The 17,885-nt window shown below is 42.2% G+C and overlaps 1 protein-coding gene across 1 annotated transcript in view; it reads left to right on the top strand.

Moving 5' to 3' along the window:
• Nucleotides 1-17,885, top strand: part of LOC109309358 (bifunctional heparan sulfate N-deacetylase/N-sulfotransferase 3) — a 128,678-nt gene that overhangs the window by 404 nt on the left and 110,389 nt on the right. The window contains exon 2 of the mRNA XM_019534051.1: nt 16,522-17,654. Coding sequence (XP_019389596.1) covers nt 16,632-17,654 — 1,023 coding nt within the window. The 5' untranslated portion in view covers nt 16,522-16,631. The remainder of the gene's footprint in view (nt 1-16,521; nt 17,655-17,885) is intronic.

The raw sequence follows: 17,885 nt of genomic DNA, 5'->3' as shown, positions 1-17,885 counted from the left end.
GGGTGTTTCTGGTGTGGGGGGGTGAGCTTGTTTGTGGGGGTGGGATGTGTGTCTGTTGGCTGGGCGGTGGGGGTCTGTGTGCCTGCATGTGTGGGGGGGAGGTGTTTCAGTTGGGGTGGGGGAACTGTGTGCATCTGGGTGTGTGTCTACCTGGCTCTGGCTGTGTGTGTGTGTGTGTGTGTGTGTGTGTGTGAATTGGCTGGGGGGGAGGTGCGCACACACGCTCTTCCCATTCAAGCCCCCGCTCATCTTTTAAAAATAGACCCAGCCCAAGTTTAGCATCTGTGCCTTGGAGAAGAGTTTGCCTTGATTAGCTCCGTTAGCCTCTGTGTCCCCGGTGTGGTACCCAGGTCCGCCTGGCAGGAAAGAGGGTTGCCTTTTTTTTTATTTTTTTTTTCTGGCGTGACACGGTTGCCCTCTAGTGTTTTAGGACATTGGGAGAGCCATCAGATTGCTGCGCTCAGTGAGACTAAAACAGGATCATAGCAGGGCGGTAATAATGCTGGTGCCGCATTCATAATCCTGGTCACTGTTCAACAGCTTGAAGTTCTCTCAAGCCCGTGCAACAATTGGCCTGTGCTGATGTTTGTTTCGAACAGCACGTGAGGAACTGAGAGATTGACTTAACATTTGGAAATCTGCCTGGGTACTGAGAACATGAGTGCATCCTTAAAGAAGGTCAGATAATTGTTTTGCAAATGCAGGGAATTTTTTTTTTTAACCAAATGATGACACTAGGAATAATGGTATGTCTTTTCATCCACTCTTGCAGCAACGTTAGTGCTTTATAATTTAGAACATCCCTGTTCCTTAATTTCTTGGCAAGGAGCATGTGGGAGATAAATCATGAATTTGTGAGGAAATAGGGGTTTTGCTGGTGAAGGTTCAGGGTTGGGAGGGAAGGGATCGATGCCTGCCACACATTGCCTTTGTGACCTTGGGCAAGTCAGCTAACAGTTGGATGTTTCACCTTCTGCATCTGCTTAAAAGGTTGTAATAGCTGATTCACAGTAGTAATGTGCGAGTTACTTCACTGATGTTTGTAAGGCATTTTGAGATCCTTAGATGAAAAATATGTATGAACATGAGGCAATCATTGGGGTCAGGGAGGGGGGGATAGTTTACTGCTGGGAAGAAGAATTTCTGTCTGGTTTAGATGTTTTTTTAAGAAAGAAACAAGGGCTCTATATGCTACTTCCATGACCTTTACAGACCTTCTTTTCTAACAGACCTCCATTCAGTCACCCCCATCATGCAGGGCAATATACCCTACTAGGACTTAGAGCAATGCAACAAAAAGCTGAGGATAAAAGATATAATGAAAATTAAATACTGGTTGCCAGGAAGATTTGGACCGAACGTTACAAGCATAGGAAATATAAATGGAAAAGATCTTTTGGTCCATCTGATCTATTCCCCTTGTTGGTAGGCACAGCAAGAAATGTTAAATCTCCAGATACTTATCTGTTCTAGCCTTTAAACCATATGATACTTAAAGCTTTCAATTACTTCACTTGGTGGCTCATGACAATATCCCGTCATGTTAAAATTGTATTCCTAATATATAACCTAAATATCTCCTTTCTTAAATTTATTTTCCTTAGTGTTCAGTGCTTGATTCATATGACAAGTGGAGATTAGTATCAAATACTTGAGAGCACTATACATTTTCCATTGATGATCCAAAAATATGAATACTATCATCTATCCTATGATTGCTTTTAATCACCTGTATGTTGCTACTGTGTAGCATGTCATTCTTTCTCAAACTGAAAGGTTTGCATGTCTAGTAACATGAATGTAATAATTTCAAAAAGAACTCCCTTAGGAATGACATTTCATTTTCCAGGAAAGGTTTCATGATAGTTTCCCTAATCCCCCCAAACAAACAAAAACCCTTTTACATTAGAGATGTTAAATAATGTGTCAGCTATTACAGATTTAATGCCTGTCTGTGCTATACTTCCTGGAAAATATTTGCTTTGTTTGTAGCTTTCATTTAAAACAGGTTTTTCATTTTGCATTTGAGTAGTATATTGCTGTTGTGCTGGCAGTGGTCACTGTGGAAAGGAACAGTGCCAAAATGTAATTTTATGGGGTTATTAGGTTAAGAGACAAAGAAATAAAGATCTATGCTATATGTAACTGCAGAAATGTAACGTACAGTAATATTGGATGAGTAACTCATGAGCCCTGATTTCACATATTTTTTGCCTATTCTTTGTAAACCAGTGATGTTTTCCTTATTATACAGATGTCAGAAAGGATTTATGTAGACCTGTCTGTAACAAGAGCATAAGTGTGACATGATTTTACTGTTCCTACTGAAAGATCAGAGAGTACAATGTACACTAGAGGTAAATCTTAGGTTAAGCTAAATGTACTTGCTAGCAAGCAAACTGTTTCAAAAAGAGAACTTTATTTTTAAAGGCTTTATTTTCTCTTTGGGTTCTGTACATGATCCTTTCATTAATTTTGCTGAAGAACTTGACTTGCTGTACCTACTGTTTTTAATATAGTTGAGTTTGAGAAAACTGCTTCTGAGTAGAAAGGATTGCTGGACATCAACACAGTTTTAAAAGACTGCATTTGCACACACACGTGTGTGTGTGTGTGTGTGTGTGCACATGCGCATACATGCACATGTGCACTTGTGTGTAGTGCGCTCAGTTTTCTATCTAGTTGGACATTATTTGCAACACAGACCCAAATAGGGTAGTATTAACCCCAAAGGGTATCATTTCAGTTCTTAGTTCTAAAAACCCACAAATACTAGTTATGAAGCTAAAGAACATAATTTTCATCAGTTATCTGTTACATCTTGTGCATATAAAAATGTGTATATATAATTCTCTGTACAGTATATAGAGAACAGCCCATGCAGAGTAACTTCTTCCTTGTGCATCATTGAGATCTCTGTAGCATGTTGCTGAACCATCCTACCCAGGTCTCATTTTGAGTATGCGGCAACTACATTCACATGGTACAAGTTCACAAGGGTTACATCCCATGACGAATGCTGTAGGTCATCTGCATATATTTGAGTGCCTTATCCACAGACTAAACTGTAAAGATTTATGTGCAAAGGTAACTTGCATGTTTCAGTGGCTTGGGGGTGAGGGGGATTATACTACATTGTGAAACAAGACACGGTATTTATTTATGCTTCAGGCTCAGTGACTACAACCCATTAATGGCTCAGATATTCAAGTTGTCTAAACCACCATAATTCAACTAAAGGTAATGTAGAGCCACACCAGTTTACAAAACTGAAGACTTGTTCCTTATACTTAGGTATGAAGCAGCACATCAAGGAAAATCTGCAAGCAGTATGAAGCAATGTAACACAGCCTCTACGAGCACTTTACAGTGCCATTGTGGTTTCAGTATTGAATACAGAAGCCAATTCAAGATCTGTGACTTAATGTTCAAAACCCATTTCAGGATTGGCCCTAATTACGTGAGTGTAGCTACTACTGTAACTTCCCAGGTATGTTTTGGTGGTACCCTGAAACTCAACTAATAGCTTGTGTCCACAAATGCAAAGGGAACAGAGTTTCTGTAGTAGGAGGACTTGGATTCTGGAAGACCATCCTACAAGAGATGGGAATGACCAGGGACACAGTGCATTTGGAGCTAACTGCAAACTCATCTTTTGGTTTAGCTTTTCCCTTAGTAAGTTCTTTTCATGCTCAGGAGACCCACTTGCATACAATCAAAAATTACTTTTTTGTTAATAGTGAGAACAAATGGAAGAGTGATTTTGCTTGACTTCTCTTTAACTTTGGAAAGCACTTTGAGCCTACATATTAGAACAATGCGAGGATGTAGGATAGGCATGCATTTTAGCCTGCAGGTGGATGCATGATGAATACAAAGTCCTGCATGAGATCAAATTTGAGATTATCAAGCAGTGTTGAAGAAGTGTAGCTTGTGCTGCTGCTGACTCTAGTATATTTTATAAAATCATTGTATTGGGCTGTAGAATAATGATCAAAGGATCTACAACATGCTGTGTTTGAGCTGCTTGCTAAATATTGTGGTACTTCTTACATGTATATCCAGAGCCTTATCTTTGTATAAATTTTTATCGTTCTATTGACATTAATGAACGATGCCAGTTTACATCAGCTGAGGGTCTGTTCCATGCTTTTCACAGATAACAAAGCAAAACAATGCCAACAAACCCATAACTCTTTTGAACAGTGAGATGTTAAAAAGCTGTGACTTCTGGTGGTATTCCTTAGGTTTTTAACTCTGTTTCTGTTTCCTTATGAATCAAACTATCACAACCTCTTTACTATTTTTATAGCATATTTCAGACTACTCCGCCATGAAAAAATAGCCTTAAAAACATAACAAGAAATCTACAAACACTGAAACTGCTCTGAGATCAGCCTCCAATTGCTCACTCAACCAGCACTGATGTATCTAAATTATATTCTTTGTTTGCTTTATGTCTAGTTTTATTGTTTGAAAGGAAATTGGGCAAGAACTGTTTTCTCTGAGGCTATGTATATACTGGAAGGTTACCATCATATGGTCTGCTAGCTTACAACAGCTGGCATTTCCATTTTATGAAAGCACATGCGTACCTGGGGGCTTATACTAGTGCTGCATGACTTTATCGCATCTGTTGTGTTACTTGAAGCTAGAATGTACCCCAGACCAGCAGCAAGTGTTCCCCTTGCCCCCTTCTGACACCATGTACCAAAACACTTTTGCAATGAATTGTGGGATGTTTTTGCCACCACTAGAGAATTATGGGTCTCCAAGACGAATGTCCCATCATTCCCTTTTCCGTGTTCCATATTTTGCATCCTATCATTTGTAAAAGTTTTACAGTTCTTTGTATTTTTTTCCCCTCTATCTCTCTGCCAAGTTGCCACAGTTCTTGTGTCTGTTTTACAGACAGGCTGCACAGTTCTTCTGCATTTACAGCATTTAAATGACCATAATTGCAATAGTGACAGGTGGCACAATTAAGATTACACAGGAATTCTGAGAGAATGAGTCAATAATACAGAGAGTGCAGGTTGATACAAAGATTCACTGAGTGGTATTATTATTTCTGAGACCTGAGAAATGAACACCAAGTGATAGGATTGTGTTGTGATGAATATTTTCATTGGCTGCAGAACTTTTAAGATGAGAAGGCCACTTTTCTGGTGTTGTTGGTCCCAGCTTTCCAATGTAGGGATGAAAATGAAAGCTATTCTGATGGTACACTGAGGCTGTAGAAACTTCCAAGTTCAGACCGCTGTTGGTCTTAGTGGGGGCAGTTGTCATGTAGTGGGCAAAGCCATTGAGCACATCCTGCTATGTGGATGGACATGAGCTGCCAATGTGAGGAAGCGGTCAGTAAGGCTAACCGCACCTTGTACAGATGCAGCACAGGCAGGTCCAGGGAGGTGATCCTTCCCCTTTATGCGGTGCTGGTTAGGCCGCAGCTGGAGTACTGCGTGCAACTCTGGGCACCGCACTTCAAGAGGGATGTGGCTAACCTTGAGAGAGTCCAGAGGAGGGCCACTCGCGTGGTCAGGGGGCAGCAGGCCAGGCCCTATGAAGAGAGGCTGAAAAGCCTGAATCTATTTAGCCTTCACAAGAGAAGACTGAGAGGGGATCTGGTGGCCATCTATAAACTCACCAGAGGGGACCAGCGGAACATAGGTGAGGCTCTGTTTTCCCGGGCACCACCTGGGCTAACAAGGAATAATGACCACAAATTGATTGAGAGCAGGTTCGGGCTTGATATCAGGAGGCATTACTTTACGGTTGGGGCTGCCAGGCTCTGGAATGGGCTCCCAAGGGAGTTGGTGCTCTCCCCTACCTTGGGGGTCTTCAAGAGGAGGTTGGATAGATATCTGGCTGGGGTATTATGATCCCAGGACTTGTTCCTGCCCAGGGCAGGGGATCAGACTTGATGGTCTGTTCAGATCCCTTCCGACCCTAGAAACTATAAAACTATGAAACTATGTGTTGTGCACATGTTGCAATATATAGGACATAATAGAGGGATATGAAGCAATCAGTTTCCTGAACTGTGATGGACTGATATATAGAATGCATATCCCAAGATCTAGTTCCTTACATTGTGCAACTGGCAGTATAAACAGAAAAAAATGATGCAAGTGTTAGTGGATTACAGAGAATGTCTGAGAAACTTTAATGTTGAATGTATGCGGAAAGCATATAATTTGTGCATCTTCAAAGATGTAACTTTTCCATGACCTCACCAGTATGAATGTACTGATTAGGGAAGAATCTCAGTAGTAATTCTCAGGACATGGCCCCGTTTCATTGCTCTGACTCATGAAGCCTTCCACTACACACCTGGGGCATGAACACACATAACACCTAGTGGTTTAAATGTAGGTTAAGCCTTAAGTGGAAAGACATGCAAGCCTGTTACAAAGGTATAAGGCTACCTGGAGCAGTTCAAAAGTATACCTGATAAATCAAGTACTATTTTGGACTAATTCACTGTTATCTGCGGACACCAAGCATTCTATGATGCGGGTTTAGTCCGTCCTTCAGGCATTCTGCACTGTATTGCTCCTCCCTATGGTGTTGCAACTGTCTGCTCTGGTATGTAGCCAGAACTCTACTGTCCTCTTCCTTCCTTCCCACTTCCCCTTTTTTGTGCCTTTTGTTAGCACTTGTTTTATCACTGAGCTCCCTTGCACTGCTTATTCAGTAAATGCTATCTAACAATGACCTGTCCTCACTCCCTACTTGACTGCAGCCCCTCATCATGCTCCCCACCCTCCTAGACCCAGGGAAGCAGTAAGTGTGGATCCAAGCACCTCTTTCCCGCTCCCCCCAAACTCCTCAAATCAGGCAGGTATACTTCAGACTTTAGTCAACTGAAGTTTAGTGAACTCATGTTTAGGAGAGAAGGGAAAGTGGAAAAGTGAAAATAGCCCAACCACAGGTCACCCACCCCCTAGGATCTCCAAAACATGTGAGTAAGTATTTACTACCCCTCAGTTGCAAAGTATGATGGGTACTCACTCCTAACCCCTGGTGTAAAAGCCACAGCACTTTATATAATTATAAAATGGTTCCCTATCAGTAACATTTAAGGATGGTTCAATTGTGATGTGTGCCTGCGTTACTGGATATAGCAAAAAGAGATTCACTTCCTGTCTAAGTAGGCACAGGGTAACAGTGAGCACATGCTTTTTTTCAGTTGAAAGAATGCTGGTTATGTCTCATGACTAGGCTAAATCTCAGCAAGTCTCATATTCCTATTATTACTGGTGCATGCCGTGGATTACACTGTGTTTGTGAAGTGAAAGAGGAAACCTTGCCCACTGGGTGGTAGTGGACAGATTGTCTGCCCATTTTTACGTGCAGTTAAATTCAAACTTTCTGCAGAGTTGTTCAGCCAAGGGTGACCTTAAAAGAGTAGGTCAGTGCTGTGTCTGAAAGTGAGGGGCAAGTTTTTTCTTTTTGTGTGGACCATCTCAATAATAAGTAATAATGGCATATGAGATAATGGCATCCATTCTTATGACAGATAGTGACTTAATGTGCAGCACTTCAGGATAAGTTACCTAGTTATCTTAATCAATGTTATTATTTTGTTTAATCAAATAGAGAGAGAAAGTGAATTTATTTGATGCAAACAAGCCCAGTAACAGTACAATTTATAAAGAATGAATATTAAAATCCATTATTGAAAATATTTGCTTTTGTACAAAAACTTGAAAATTGTTTACAGATCATTTAAAAAGTATTAAAAGTGTGAAAGGCTTGGATACGTATAGTCTTCTTTCTGTTTTTCTCCCCTTCCCTTCCACCCTCCCACTCACGGCAGCGTTTGCACCTCACATTGAGGGGCAGGTAAGGGTACTTGTCCATGGCATGTGAAGGAGTTATGGAGATGGCCCCTGGGTATTTTGCTCCATATTAGTCTGCAACATTTTGACATGCTGTTTGAGGAGCTTCATGAGATTGTGGTGTCCTTTGCATCTCATTGTCCTTCTAAACATCCTGCAGCATGATATCCACCCGTTCCTGAGCCTTCTCTCTCCGGCATCCACCCTCCTTTCTCTGTTTGCAGCCCCTGTGGAGTAGAGAGCTTACAGGACAGGTCAGCTCTAGTATGTTTCTTTTGGCCGTGTGTAGACAAAATGGAGGTGCGTGCGCACAATGCTTTAAAGCGGGCTAAATGCTTTTGCACTGTTTTAATGGTGTCGGTGTTTGCGCGCCTCAGCAGCATATTGCATATTCATTCCAGCTGCTGTAGAAAATTTGGGGGCATAATGTGCCTTAAATGACTTGGGGCACAGCCAACTAAAACTTCTTTGAGGAGTTTTAGTTTGCTGCTCCTACAGCTGCAGAGCAAAGCACTGGCTCTATGCAGTTCCATGGCTCTGCAGGCAGCCTAGCAGCAGCCCAGGAAAGCAGGCTCCACCTAAGAAAAGCGGTGAACCTGATCTTTTTTTTTCTTCCCGCCTGGAGCCTGCCTGAGCTGTTCAGGGAGTTGGTGCTTCCTTCCATGGCTGCGGTGCCGCCCGGGACCGCCCAAGCTAAAAGCCTGTGGGGAGGGAAGCAGCAGTACCGCCCCCCTCCATCCTCCCTGCACCCCAGAGACTGCTCCGCCTGCCGGCAGCTCACCCTTCCTTCCCCACTTGAGAGGCAGGTGAGGTGTGTGCATGGCATGGGGGTTTAATCAGCCCTAAATTGAAGTGTTGTTTTTTAAAACCCACCACTCCAGTTTAAGGCTCCTGTTTCATCCACACACACCTTTTGTTTCCTCCTCTGGGTCAGTTTTCAGCAGCTGTTGAGGTTGTCTCTCCCAAGTACACTTTAGCCGAGGATACGGAGAAAGATAGTTTATTAAATCACAGTGTTACCGAAGGGGGACAAACAAATTATGAGAACTTCCTAAATTTTTTTTTTCTTTTGAAGACCTTATGGGCAAGCTGCAAAGCAGCTTGCTTCAGGGCAATTAAAGTTAATGTAGCGCCACACCAGTTTACAAAACTAGGGACCTGTTCATTGTATTTAGGTAGGAAAAGCAACGCATCCAGTTGCTTCTGTGCAGCTCTAGGCCTGGTGAGTTGCACAAAGTTTGTGTAGTCCCAGAATCATCAGGGAGGAAAGTTAATGAACAGTTATGAGTATTGGAAAAGCACCGTCCATATTGACAACATTATTTTACAGGCAGTGATTCTTATGGTCAGCATATCACTCCTGAGGGTGACAAAGGCTCAGAGATGGTAGATGCTGCAGGCAGATCAGGATTGCATGAGCTAATGGCTGCATGACTGTTCAGTGGTGGTACCAGTATAACTCTTTGCTGAGTGACATGATGGAAAAAGCAGAGCTGCCATACCTAGAAATCACAGAGAAAGGATCTACTGGATTTTATTTATTATGTCTCTGAGGATAAAAGGGATCTCTTTGTACAAGAGTGCAAGATACTTTAGCAAAGAAGTAAGGACTGCTGATGCTGCCTAGCATTGGAAGTCAAAGAAAACACGGCCCCTGGGACAGGAATATTGGCTTTGTTATGCCACTCTCCTCTACCTCTCCCTAACCTGCTGTGACAGTGATTCATTTTAAACTGGGCTGCTGCCTTTAACATTTTTACGTGCTTGCAAAGTTTTCTTCTTCAAAAAAAATATTCTGCCAAACACTGTGCCTCCAAGCAAATAGCCACTTGAATGCCTGCAAAGGAATATGTTTTATGTTCTTCTGCTGCAGTATGCAGGTCACTCTATTTTTTCCAATTTTTTTGCAGTGAAATGGCTTTTTGATATGTTACAGTTAAAATGCTCCAAATGGTTCTAATGTTATTTTATTGCTAGTAGATGTTTGTGAAATAAAATCACAACTGTAAAAGTCTATTCTTTTGTCCTTCCAGGGAGTGAAAGGACATCATTTTAAATAAGGAAAAGAGTTGGAGGTTTCCAGATAACTGCATTTTTTTATTTTTTATTTTGAGGTGATAAGTCATGCAATGTAGTATTTACCTGTAGTTTTTTCCTTTGCTTCAAAGATCTCCCTCTCTGCAGGCGAGCAAGATTAACTTTTTTCCCCTTCCTTTTCTTTTGCATTGTGTACTTCCAGAGATTTTTATCCTCTAGTTCATATGAGAATCCACAGGAGGGACTGAGGTGAAAGTAGTGTCCTCTCCAAATATGAAGCTCTTCTTAAAAAGAATTAGCCTATAACATAGCTCCACATTTTCTGTTCTGTGCCCTTGTCCTATACTTCAAATTTAAGATGACCCTTAATAAGTTGATCCCATGTATAGAAAAATATACAGTTGTTTTATAGTTTTCCATGCATAGAATCTAGTTTTTGGGGAGTCATCTTTATTTCTGTTGGGTCCAAGAAAGCAGCAGGAGGGGGAGATGGGAGTATGCAGGCACCAGAGAGGGGCATGGTGGAGGGGGGGCAGTCCAGCCTCCTGCCCTGCCCCCACACTAGGTTTTTCTATTGTTTTGTGCTGTTACGTTCCTCCACGCTGGGTCCCCTGCCACCTCACCCCTTGTCCCTCTGTCACTTACCTTCTGCCCCTTCCCCTGCCATTGCCTGCCTCTAATCTGGACCCTGCACTGCCTTATGCCTTGGCAAGCAGATCCCTGCACCATCTTCTGACTGCAGCTGCTGTATTTTTACCTGACACCCAATGCTAAGACAAGGCTTTGATTTCTCCATGTTGAATGGAGAGGGAATGCCATGTTGGAGTTGAGTAAATACAGTAATAGGCTTGCTGCAGATCCCTTGCTTTTTCTTAGCACTGGTGCTTGTTTCTTTTGTAGCCCTTGGTTTGCATCTCTTCTGTAATGCCTGGAGAAACTTCTTTCTTCCTGGGATGGCTTCCCAGCTGGTCTTACGGGGGCCTATTTCCCCTCAGGCAAAGGACAACCAAGATTTCTTTCCTATTCTAGGCAGTAGCCACTGTGTTTTGGTGGCAGTCCCTCACCATCTCCTCTGTTTGCTTACAAATGAGAGCTAGCGGTGAAAGAGGCATTTCCCAAGCATGCTGGTTATTTTTCAATGGCAGGCTGGAGACCAGTTATTCTGACCCCTGGACGTTCAAAACCAAAGCAGTGACTCTTGCAGGAACAGAAGGATTGTGGGCCTGTAGTGGTAGGTGCACTCACCCTGTCATTGGACCGATAGGTGTGTGTCTGATAAGGGTTTGACTTATTCAGGGAGACGGTTGTACTCAGCCAACAGAAGACTGGTGTCTGGCTGCCTTAGCTTTGTGTGTGAACACATGCACACCTATGGCAACAAAAGTCAGTTCTGATCAAATATAATATCCTAAGCAAATCCAAGAGCAGTATAGGGCTGTGCACTAAAGTTCAGATGCCATGATTATTGGACACTAATGTGTAGATAGACACAAAGCGTGCTGACAGTGTTCAGTAAGTAAAAAGTAAATTACAATGAATTATTAATCATGAACTTGCTCGTAAAAATTACCTAAGGGTACATTTTCTGTCAGCCAGCTCAACTAGAGATGCAAAACTGTGATGGTAAGTTTCTCAGGCGTGAGTTGTATCCACAAATGAACAGTCACCTGTCAGAAAATGTGCTACTTAAATTTCATCCCAGTCTCTGAAGACTGAGCTTTTCTTTTGTTTCATATTCCCTGTTGATTAACCATCACTTTACTGTTAGCTAGACTGATGGTCCCTCCATAGTATCTAACATAAATGTGTGATGGTGACTAGGTGAATAACCTCTCAAACGTTTCTGGTAGTGCTGTTTTCTCGCACAGAATTGTTATTTAGTCTTTTTATAATAATTTGCAAATTGCATATTTTTCAGACCAGTGACTCTAGAATTATTGTGTTTTTAACCAATCCATGTTTGTGAAAAATAAAGTGCAAGTTTGTTGTGCTCCAGTGCAAGAGTATAAGGGTTTTTCCAATGACAAATAAAGTTAAGTGTTAAGTTTAAGCCTTTCCAGTGAGCATAGTGTCAGCATACTTGTGCACCTACTCCTGTACTCTAAAGAGCAAGGGTAAAAAAAGTAAAGCTATGGACAGAGAATAGGTTTGTTTGGTGGGTTTAAATGTAATCATCATCTGAATAAGATACAGCTGTGTGCTCATTTCCTTGTCCATAGTCCAGCTTTTATGTAGGCTATAACTGGAGTGCCAAGCTCTCATTAAAGCAGCCTCGGATGCCTCTGTCTACTCAGCTTGTGCTGCTGTTCATCTTTTTTTTAGCTTGTGCTTATATTCCTTATTTCCCCCGTTGGGATGTAGCTAAACCTGAGAAAGTTGAAAAGCCATTGTTAAGTACTTTGTTTGCTTCTACCCTGTTTTTTTACATTTTGGTAACATGCATTTTGAATGCTTCAAAATAAAAGATCTGTTCCTCTCTTGATGCAAATCAGTGGGGATTTTGCTATGGACTATTAGGAGTAGGACAAAGCCCAAAACTTCTTTTGCTACCAAACTTTTCCTTTATCTGTTTGTTAATTTTCTGCATATCTTACGGAACACAAGCCTACTAGGTCTTGTTCAATTATTTTCTGCTTTGTGTACCAACAATAAATGAAGCTAGTGAAATTCTAGGAATAGAAATTCTTAGCAAAAGACGGTTTTTGCTCACTTGGCAGAACAGTGCAGAGCACAAAATGCTGTGGACCAAAACTTCATTAGGTCTCTAAAATGAGCATTAGCATATTCCTGAAGAAAGTGTAAATGTGCATCTGTGCTAGTTTTTGCATATGGATACACTTTTTTGCTCTAGAGGTACTCACAAATATTGCGTGAGAAATGTTAAACTCCATAGACTTTATACACATCAGCACTGGCTGTTGACTAAATTTAGAGAGACTTCAGTCTTAACTTTAAAAAAAAATCATTTTCAGTTCTATTAAAAATGCATTACAAGTATGTGAAAGATATCTATGTAGTTAAGTGTCAAAAGTCAGGAAGTGATTGATTTAAGATTTCATGTGCAAACTTAAAGGCGTCCCCTTATATTTATGAACTATGATATATTATGAGATTATACTAATTTGTTATTTGCTATACAGTATTATACAAATGTTGCTATGACCTTAAGTCTACATCTTGCAATATTTTATTTTATATTTAAACTAATTTCATTATAATATTTTTCTAGTTTGTTTTTTAGATAGACATTTAAATTTTTTCCCATTATATTATCTTTTTGACTGTCAGCACAGTTCTTTAAACTTTGGACATAAAATGCAAAATTAGATGCCATGTACGCACCAGCAAATTTCATTGCTGCTCTTCGATGTTAAATTTAATTTTTAGCATGTTTTACAAAGATTAGGTTACTTTTTTACTTTGTATGTTTGTATAGATAATATTTAAATACGTGTGTCAGACAGCCCGATACTACAAATATACATTGGACATTAAAGGTGGGGGGAAGGTCATAGTACATTGTTTGAGAAGGTACGTGACTATACTGAAAGAATTGCAGCAGAATCCATGCATACAATGTGTCAGAGTTTAAAAATGTATATATATATTCATAAGCTTATGCAACTTTAACTTGAGTATTGCAATGTAATGTTGACATAAGATTTTTGCAAAATCTAAAATCTCCTGTGTGGAATGATTTCCCCTCTCCCTCCTTCCTTAGGTTTTGTTTTTTAAAATATAAAGATTAGAAATATAATTTTTCTACTGTATAAATGTTTGGTCAGACATCACAGACATTCCTGTGCACACTGGGGCAGGATTTAGGGTTTGGCAGGGGATGTGTACCTCTGCAGTTCTCTGGTATCACACTTCCTGTGTTTGAGTTCCACAGGATGCGTCCAATACGAAGTTACCAATACAAAGAAGGGAATTTAGGATTATACTTGTAAAGGTATTTAGGTATTTAGATTCCTAACTAGGCACTAGACTAGCTAAGGAAATATGGGTTGTATGAATGGACAGTAATGTGGATAGAAAACTGTCTGGATCATTGGGAGTAGTAGTCAATGGCTCAATGTCTGGTTGGCAGCCAGTATCAAGTGGAGTTCCCCACTAGTACAGTAAGCTGAACATGAGCCAACAGTGTGCCCTTGTTGCAAAGAAAGCTAACAGCATACTGGGCTGCATTGGTAGGAGTGTTGCCAGCAGTTTGAGGAAAGTAATTCTTCCCCTCTATTCAGCACGGGTGAGGCAACATCTGGAGTACTGTGTCCAGTTTTGGGCCCCCCACTACCGACAGGATGTGGACGAATTGGAGAGAGTCTAGCTGTGGGCAATAAAAGTAGTTAGGGGGCCAGGGCACATGACTTCTGAGGAGAGGTTGAGGGAACTGGACTTACTTAGTCTGGAAAAGAGAAGACTGAGGGAGGGAGTTAATAGCAGCCTTCAACTACCTGAAGCGGGTTCCAAAGAGGATGGAGCTGGACTGTTTTCAGGAGTGGCAGATGACAGAATAAGGAGCAATGGGCTCAAGTTGTAGCAAAAGAAGTTTATGTTAGACATTAGGAAAGGCTTTCTCATGAGGAGGATAGTAAAGCACTGGGACAGGTTACCCAGAGAGGTTGTGCAATCTCCATCTTTGAAGGTTTTTAAGACCTGGATAGACAGAGCTTTGGCTTGGATGATCTAGTTGTGCATGATCCTGCTTTGAGCAGGGTGTTGGACTGGATGACCTCCTGAGATTCCTTCCAACTTTAATTTTCTATTATTCTAACTCCCATTGAAACACTTTTTGAAACACTTTTTGCTCATCCTCTATTATTAACATTCTAGGACAGGGGCAGGCAATTATTTCACATGGAGAGTCACTTAATGAAGTTTGAGCTTTTGAGAGCCACATGGGTAGCACCACCCCTTGATAGTTGCCCCACCCCCGGTCATCATCTTGGGACTGGAAGTCCCATCCCTAACCCCTGGCCTTTGCCACTGGAAGTCCTTCCTCTTGCCTCCTGGAAATACTCCTTTTGGGAGTGAGGACTGCCATCTTAGAACCAGAAAAAAAACAAATCATACATTAAAGGCCAAACACCTACTATAATCTATTTTAATTTTATTACAAAAAATAGGTGTGTTATGATTTCTGTTTGCATACTGTATATAGAGGTGACTAAATAATAACTCAAAAAATAAATTGTAGAGTTGTATACTCTGTGTGTGTGTGTGTGTGTGTATGCTGGGGTGTGTGGGATGTGACTGTGTGGGGGGGGCATAGAATATGGGGGTGTATATAGGGGTGTGTGGATGAAGGGTGTGGGTGTGTGGTATTTGTGGGGTGTGGGGGGGATCCCCTCCACACACTCCCCCCCCCCCATGGCACAGCAGCAGCAGATGGGCATGCTCATGGCGTTCATGCCTGGCACAGGGACTGCTGCCCAGCGGTGTGTGGCTCTGGCCAGCACTGCATGTAAGGGCAAGGGGCACAGCCCGGCCAGGCCACCTTTATCACTGGCACTCCCTGCTGCGCATGCACAGCCCCCACACTCACGTGCCACCAGAGGGATGCTCCATGTGGTAGAGCTGGCTGCCTGTGCCGCTCTCTGCTGTGCAGGTCCCAGGACTCCATGGGGAAGCAGTGGCCAGGGCTCCCCTCCACTTCTGACGGAGGGCCTTCCCTCCAGTGCTGCACGAGTGCAGAGGCTGCACATGTGTAGCAGGTAGCACCAGCGATAGAAGTAGCCTGGCCAGGCTGTGCTCCTCCTTCAGTGTGCAGCACTGGCCAGAGCCACATGCTGCCGGGCACCAGCGACTGCTGGGCATGAGCACCCCTGCCTGCTGCTGGCGGGGCTGCAAGCCGTGGGGTGAGTGTGGGGAGAGGAGACCCACACTTCCTCACATGCTCTGCCACACCCACACACTGCCCACCCAAGCCCTGCACTGTTGCCACCCCCCTGGGTGCAGGCTCCGCAGTGCCCTCAGCCCCAGCTCCACACTCTTTGCTTCCACCCAGCTGCAGCGGTGCCCCTGTCCCCAACACTTTCCTACCTACTGCCCAGAGTGAGCAGGACTCCAGGGAAGCCGAGTAAGTCCCCCAGTGACTGTAGCAGTGGTAGCAGCAGCCCCACCCAGAAGCTGTGTGCTGGCCGAGCCAGGCCCTTCCACCCACAAGGGTGGGAGTGAGGCGCAGTAGGTTATGTTGGCAGGGGTGTGTATACATGGGCGCCTCTCTTCCACCCTCATGGACTGAAGGGCTGAGTGGGGTACAATTAGTTGGTGAATGCCCATGGGCGAGATGAAAGTGCCTGGAATTCTGCCAGTCCCTGTTCTAGGATCAATACAACCAACATGATGGTTGTTACACAGGTACACAGGCTAGCTGAGATGTGGCTGTTATGTGGGACTGGAGGAGATCTCTGACCTCAGCCTGTGTAGCTAGGAAATGCAGAGATTAAATTTGTTTGGTTTTAAAATGTGGAAAAAGTGAATGGTAGAGGGGAGAAAACATTTTAACACTGTTTCAAACTTCAAAAAAAGACTTGATTTTTCAAACCTATACTTAGCAATGATTTGCCTACTATAGGATAATTAAAATGCAATGATATTTTAATGCATGACTTAAACCTCTAATTTTCTTTTCTTCTAGACTATACCTTCTGTAAAGCTTGTGGAAGATAGACATATGTGCTGCAATGGTGACATAAATTATTAAACAGGACTGGAACAAGTTGTTGAAAGCTGTTTATAATTTTTTTAATGCTGCTGCTGCTTGGGAACAGTCTAAGGCAAGTATACAACATGAGTTTTATCATGAAACTTCACAGACATTTTCAAAGAACAGTTATTCTGCTTGCCACTTTTTGTATGGTGAGCATTGTTATTTCTGCTTACTATTTGTATAATGGCTACAAACAGGAAAATGAACTTTCTGAGATCTCTTCAGACATGGAATGTGGCGATTTTCAGCTGTTGCCATACAAATTGATGGAACTGAAGACAGTGAAGCCCGTTGATCCCCTGAGGACTGATCTTGTAGTGCTGGTGTTTGTGGAAAGCCAGTATTCAACACTTGGTCAAGATATAATAACCATTCTAGAATCCAGCAGATTTCAATACCACATAGAGATTGCTCCTGGGAAAGGTGATCTTCCAGTGCTTATAGATAAAAATAAAGGCAAATACATTCTCATTATATATGAAAACATTTTAAAGTATGTGAATATGGACTCCTGGAACAGAGGCCTTCTAGATAAATACTGTATAGAATATGGAGTGGGTGTCATTGGATTTTATAGAGGCAGTGAGAACAGCTTGCAGAGCTTTCAGTTGAAGGGTTTCTCTTTTCATGTTCACAGCAATCTAGGTGTTAAAGACTGTTGTATTAACCCACATTCTCCATTGCTTCATGTGACTAAATCATCAAAGCTTGATAAAGGCCCCTTACCTGGAAATGACTGGACAGTATTCCAAATTAATCACTCAGCATATCAGCCTGTGATATTCGCAAAAGTAAAGGCACCAGAAAACCTTCCACCACCTGTTGCTAAAAGTGCTCTCTATGCCACAGTAGTTCATGACACAGGACTGCATGATGGGATTCAGCGAGTCCTCTTCGGCAACAACTTGAACTTCTGGCTGCACAAGCTGATCTTCGTAGATGCGGTCTCTTTCCTTTCTGGGAAGAAGCTCACATTGTCCTTGGATAGGTACATTCTTGTTGACATAGATGACATCTTTGTTGGGAAAGAGGGAACAAGGATGAATACCAATGATGTGCAGGTATAGTATGTGTGGAAACTACCCTTCTATTACAGCTAAGACGTCAGATGTGAATTCTTATTTGTCAAATGAAAAAGTAGTAAGATTTGAAACTCATGAAAGATGCAAATCTGCCCTCTAGCACCCAGCTAATATGCGTGTGCTTGGTACAAGGGGGTATGGAGTTAGAGTCTTTCCTCATTGTAGGCTATAGAGTTCCTTTATGGTAAGTAGGTACTAGGGCTGTGCGAA

Source organism: Crocodylus porosus, unplaced genomic scaffold (assembly GCF_001723895.1).
Source record: "Crocodylus porosus isolate Cpor-Errol unplaced genomic scaffold, CroPor_comp1, whole genome shotgun sequence".
Lineage (NCBI taxonomy): Eukaryota > Metazoa > Chordata > Crocodylia > Crocodylidae > Crocodylus > Crocodylus porosus.
Note: the sequence above shows the minus strand (reverse complement) of the source record. Positions and strands in the feature narration are given on the sequence as shown.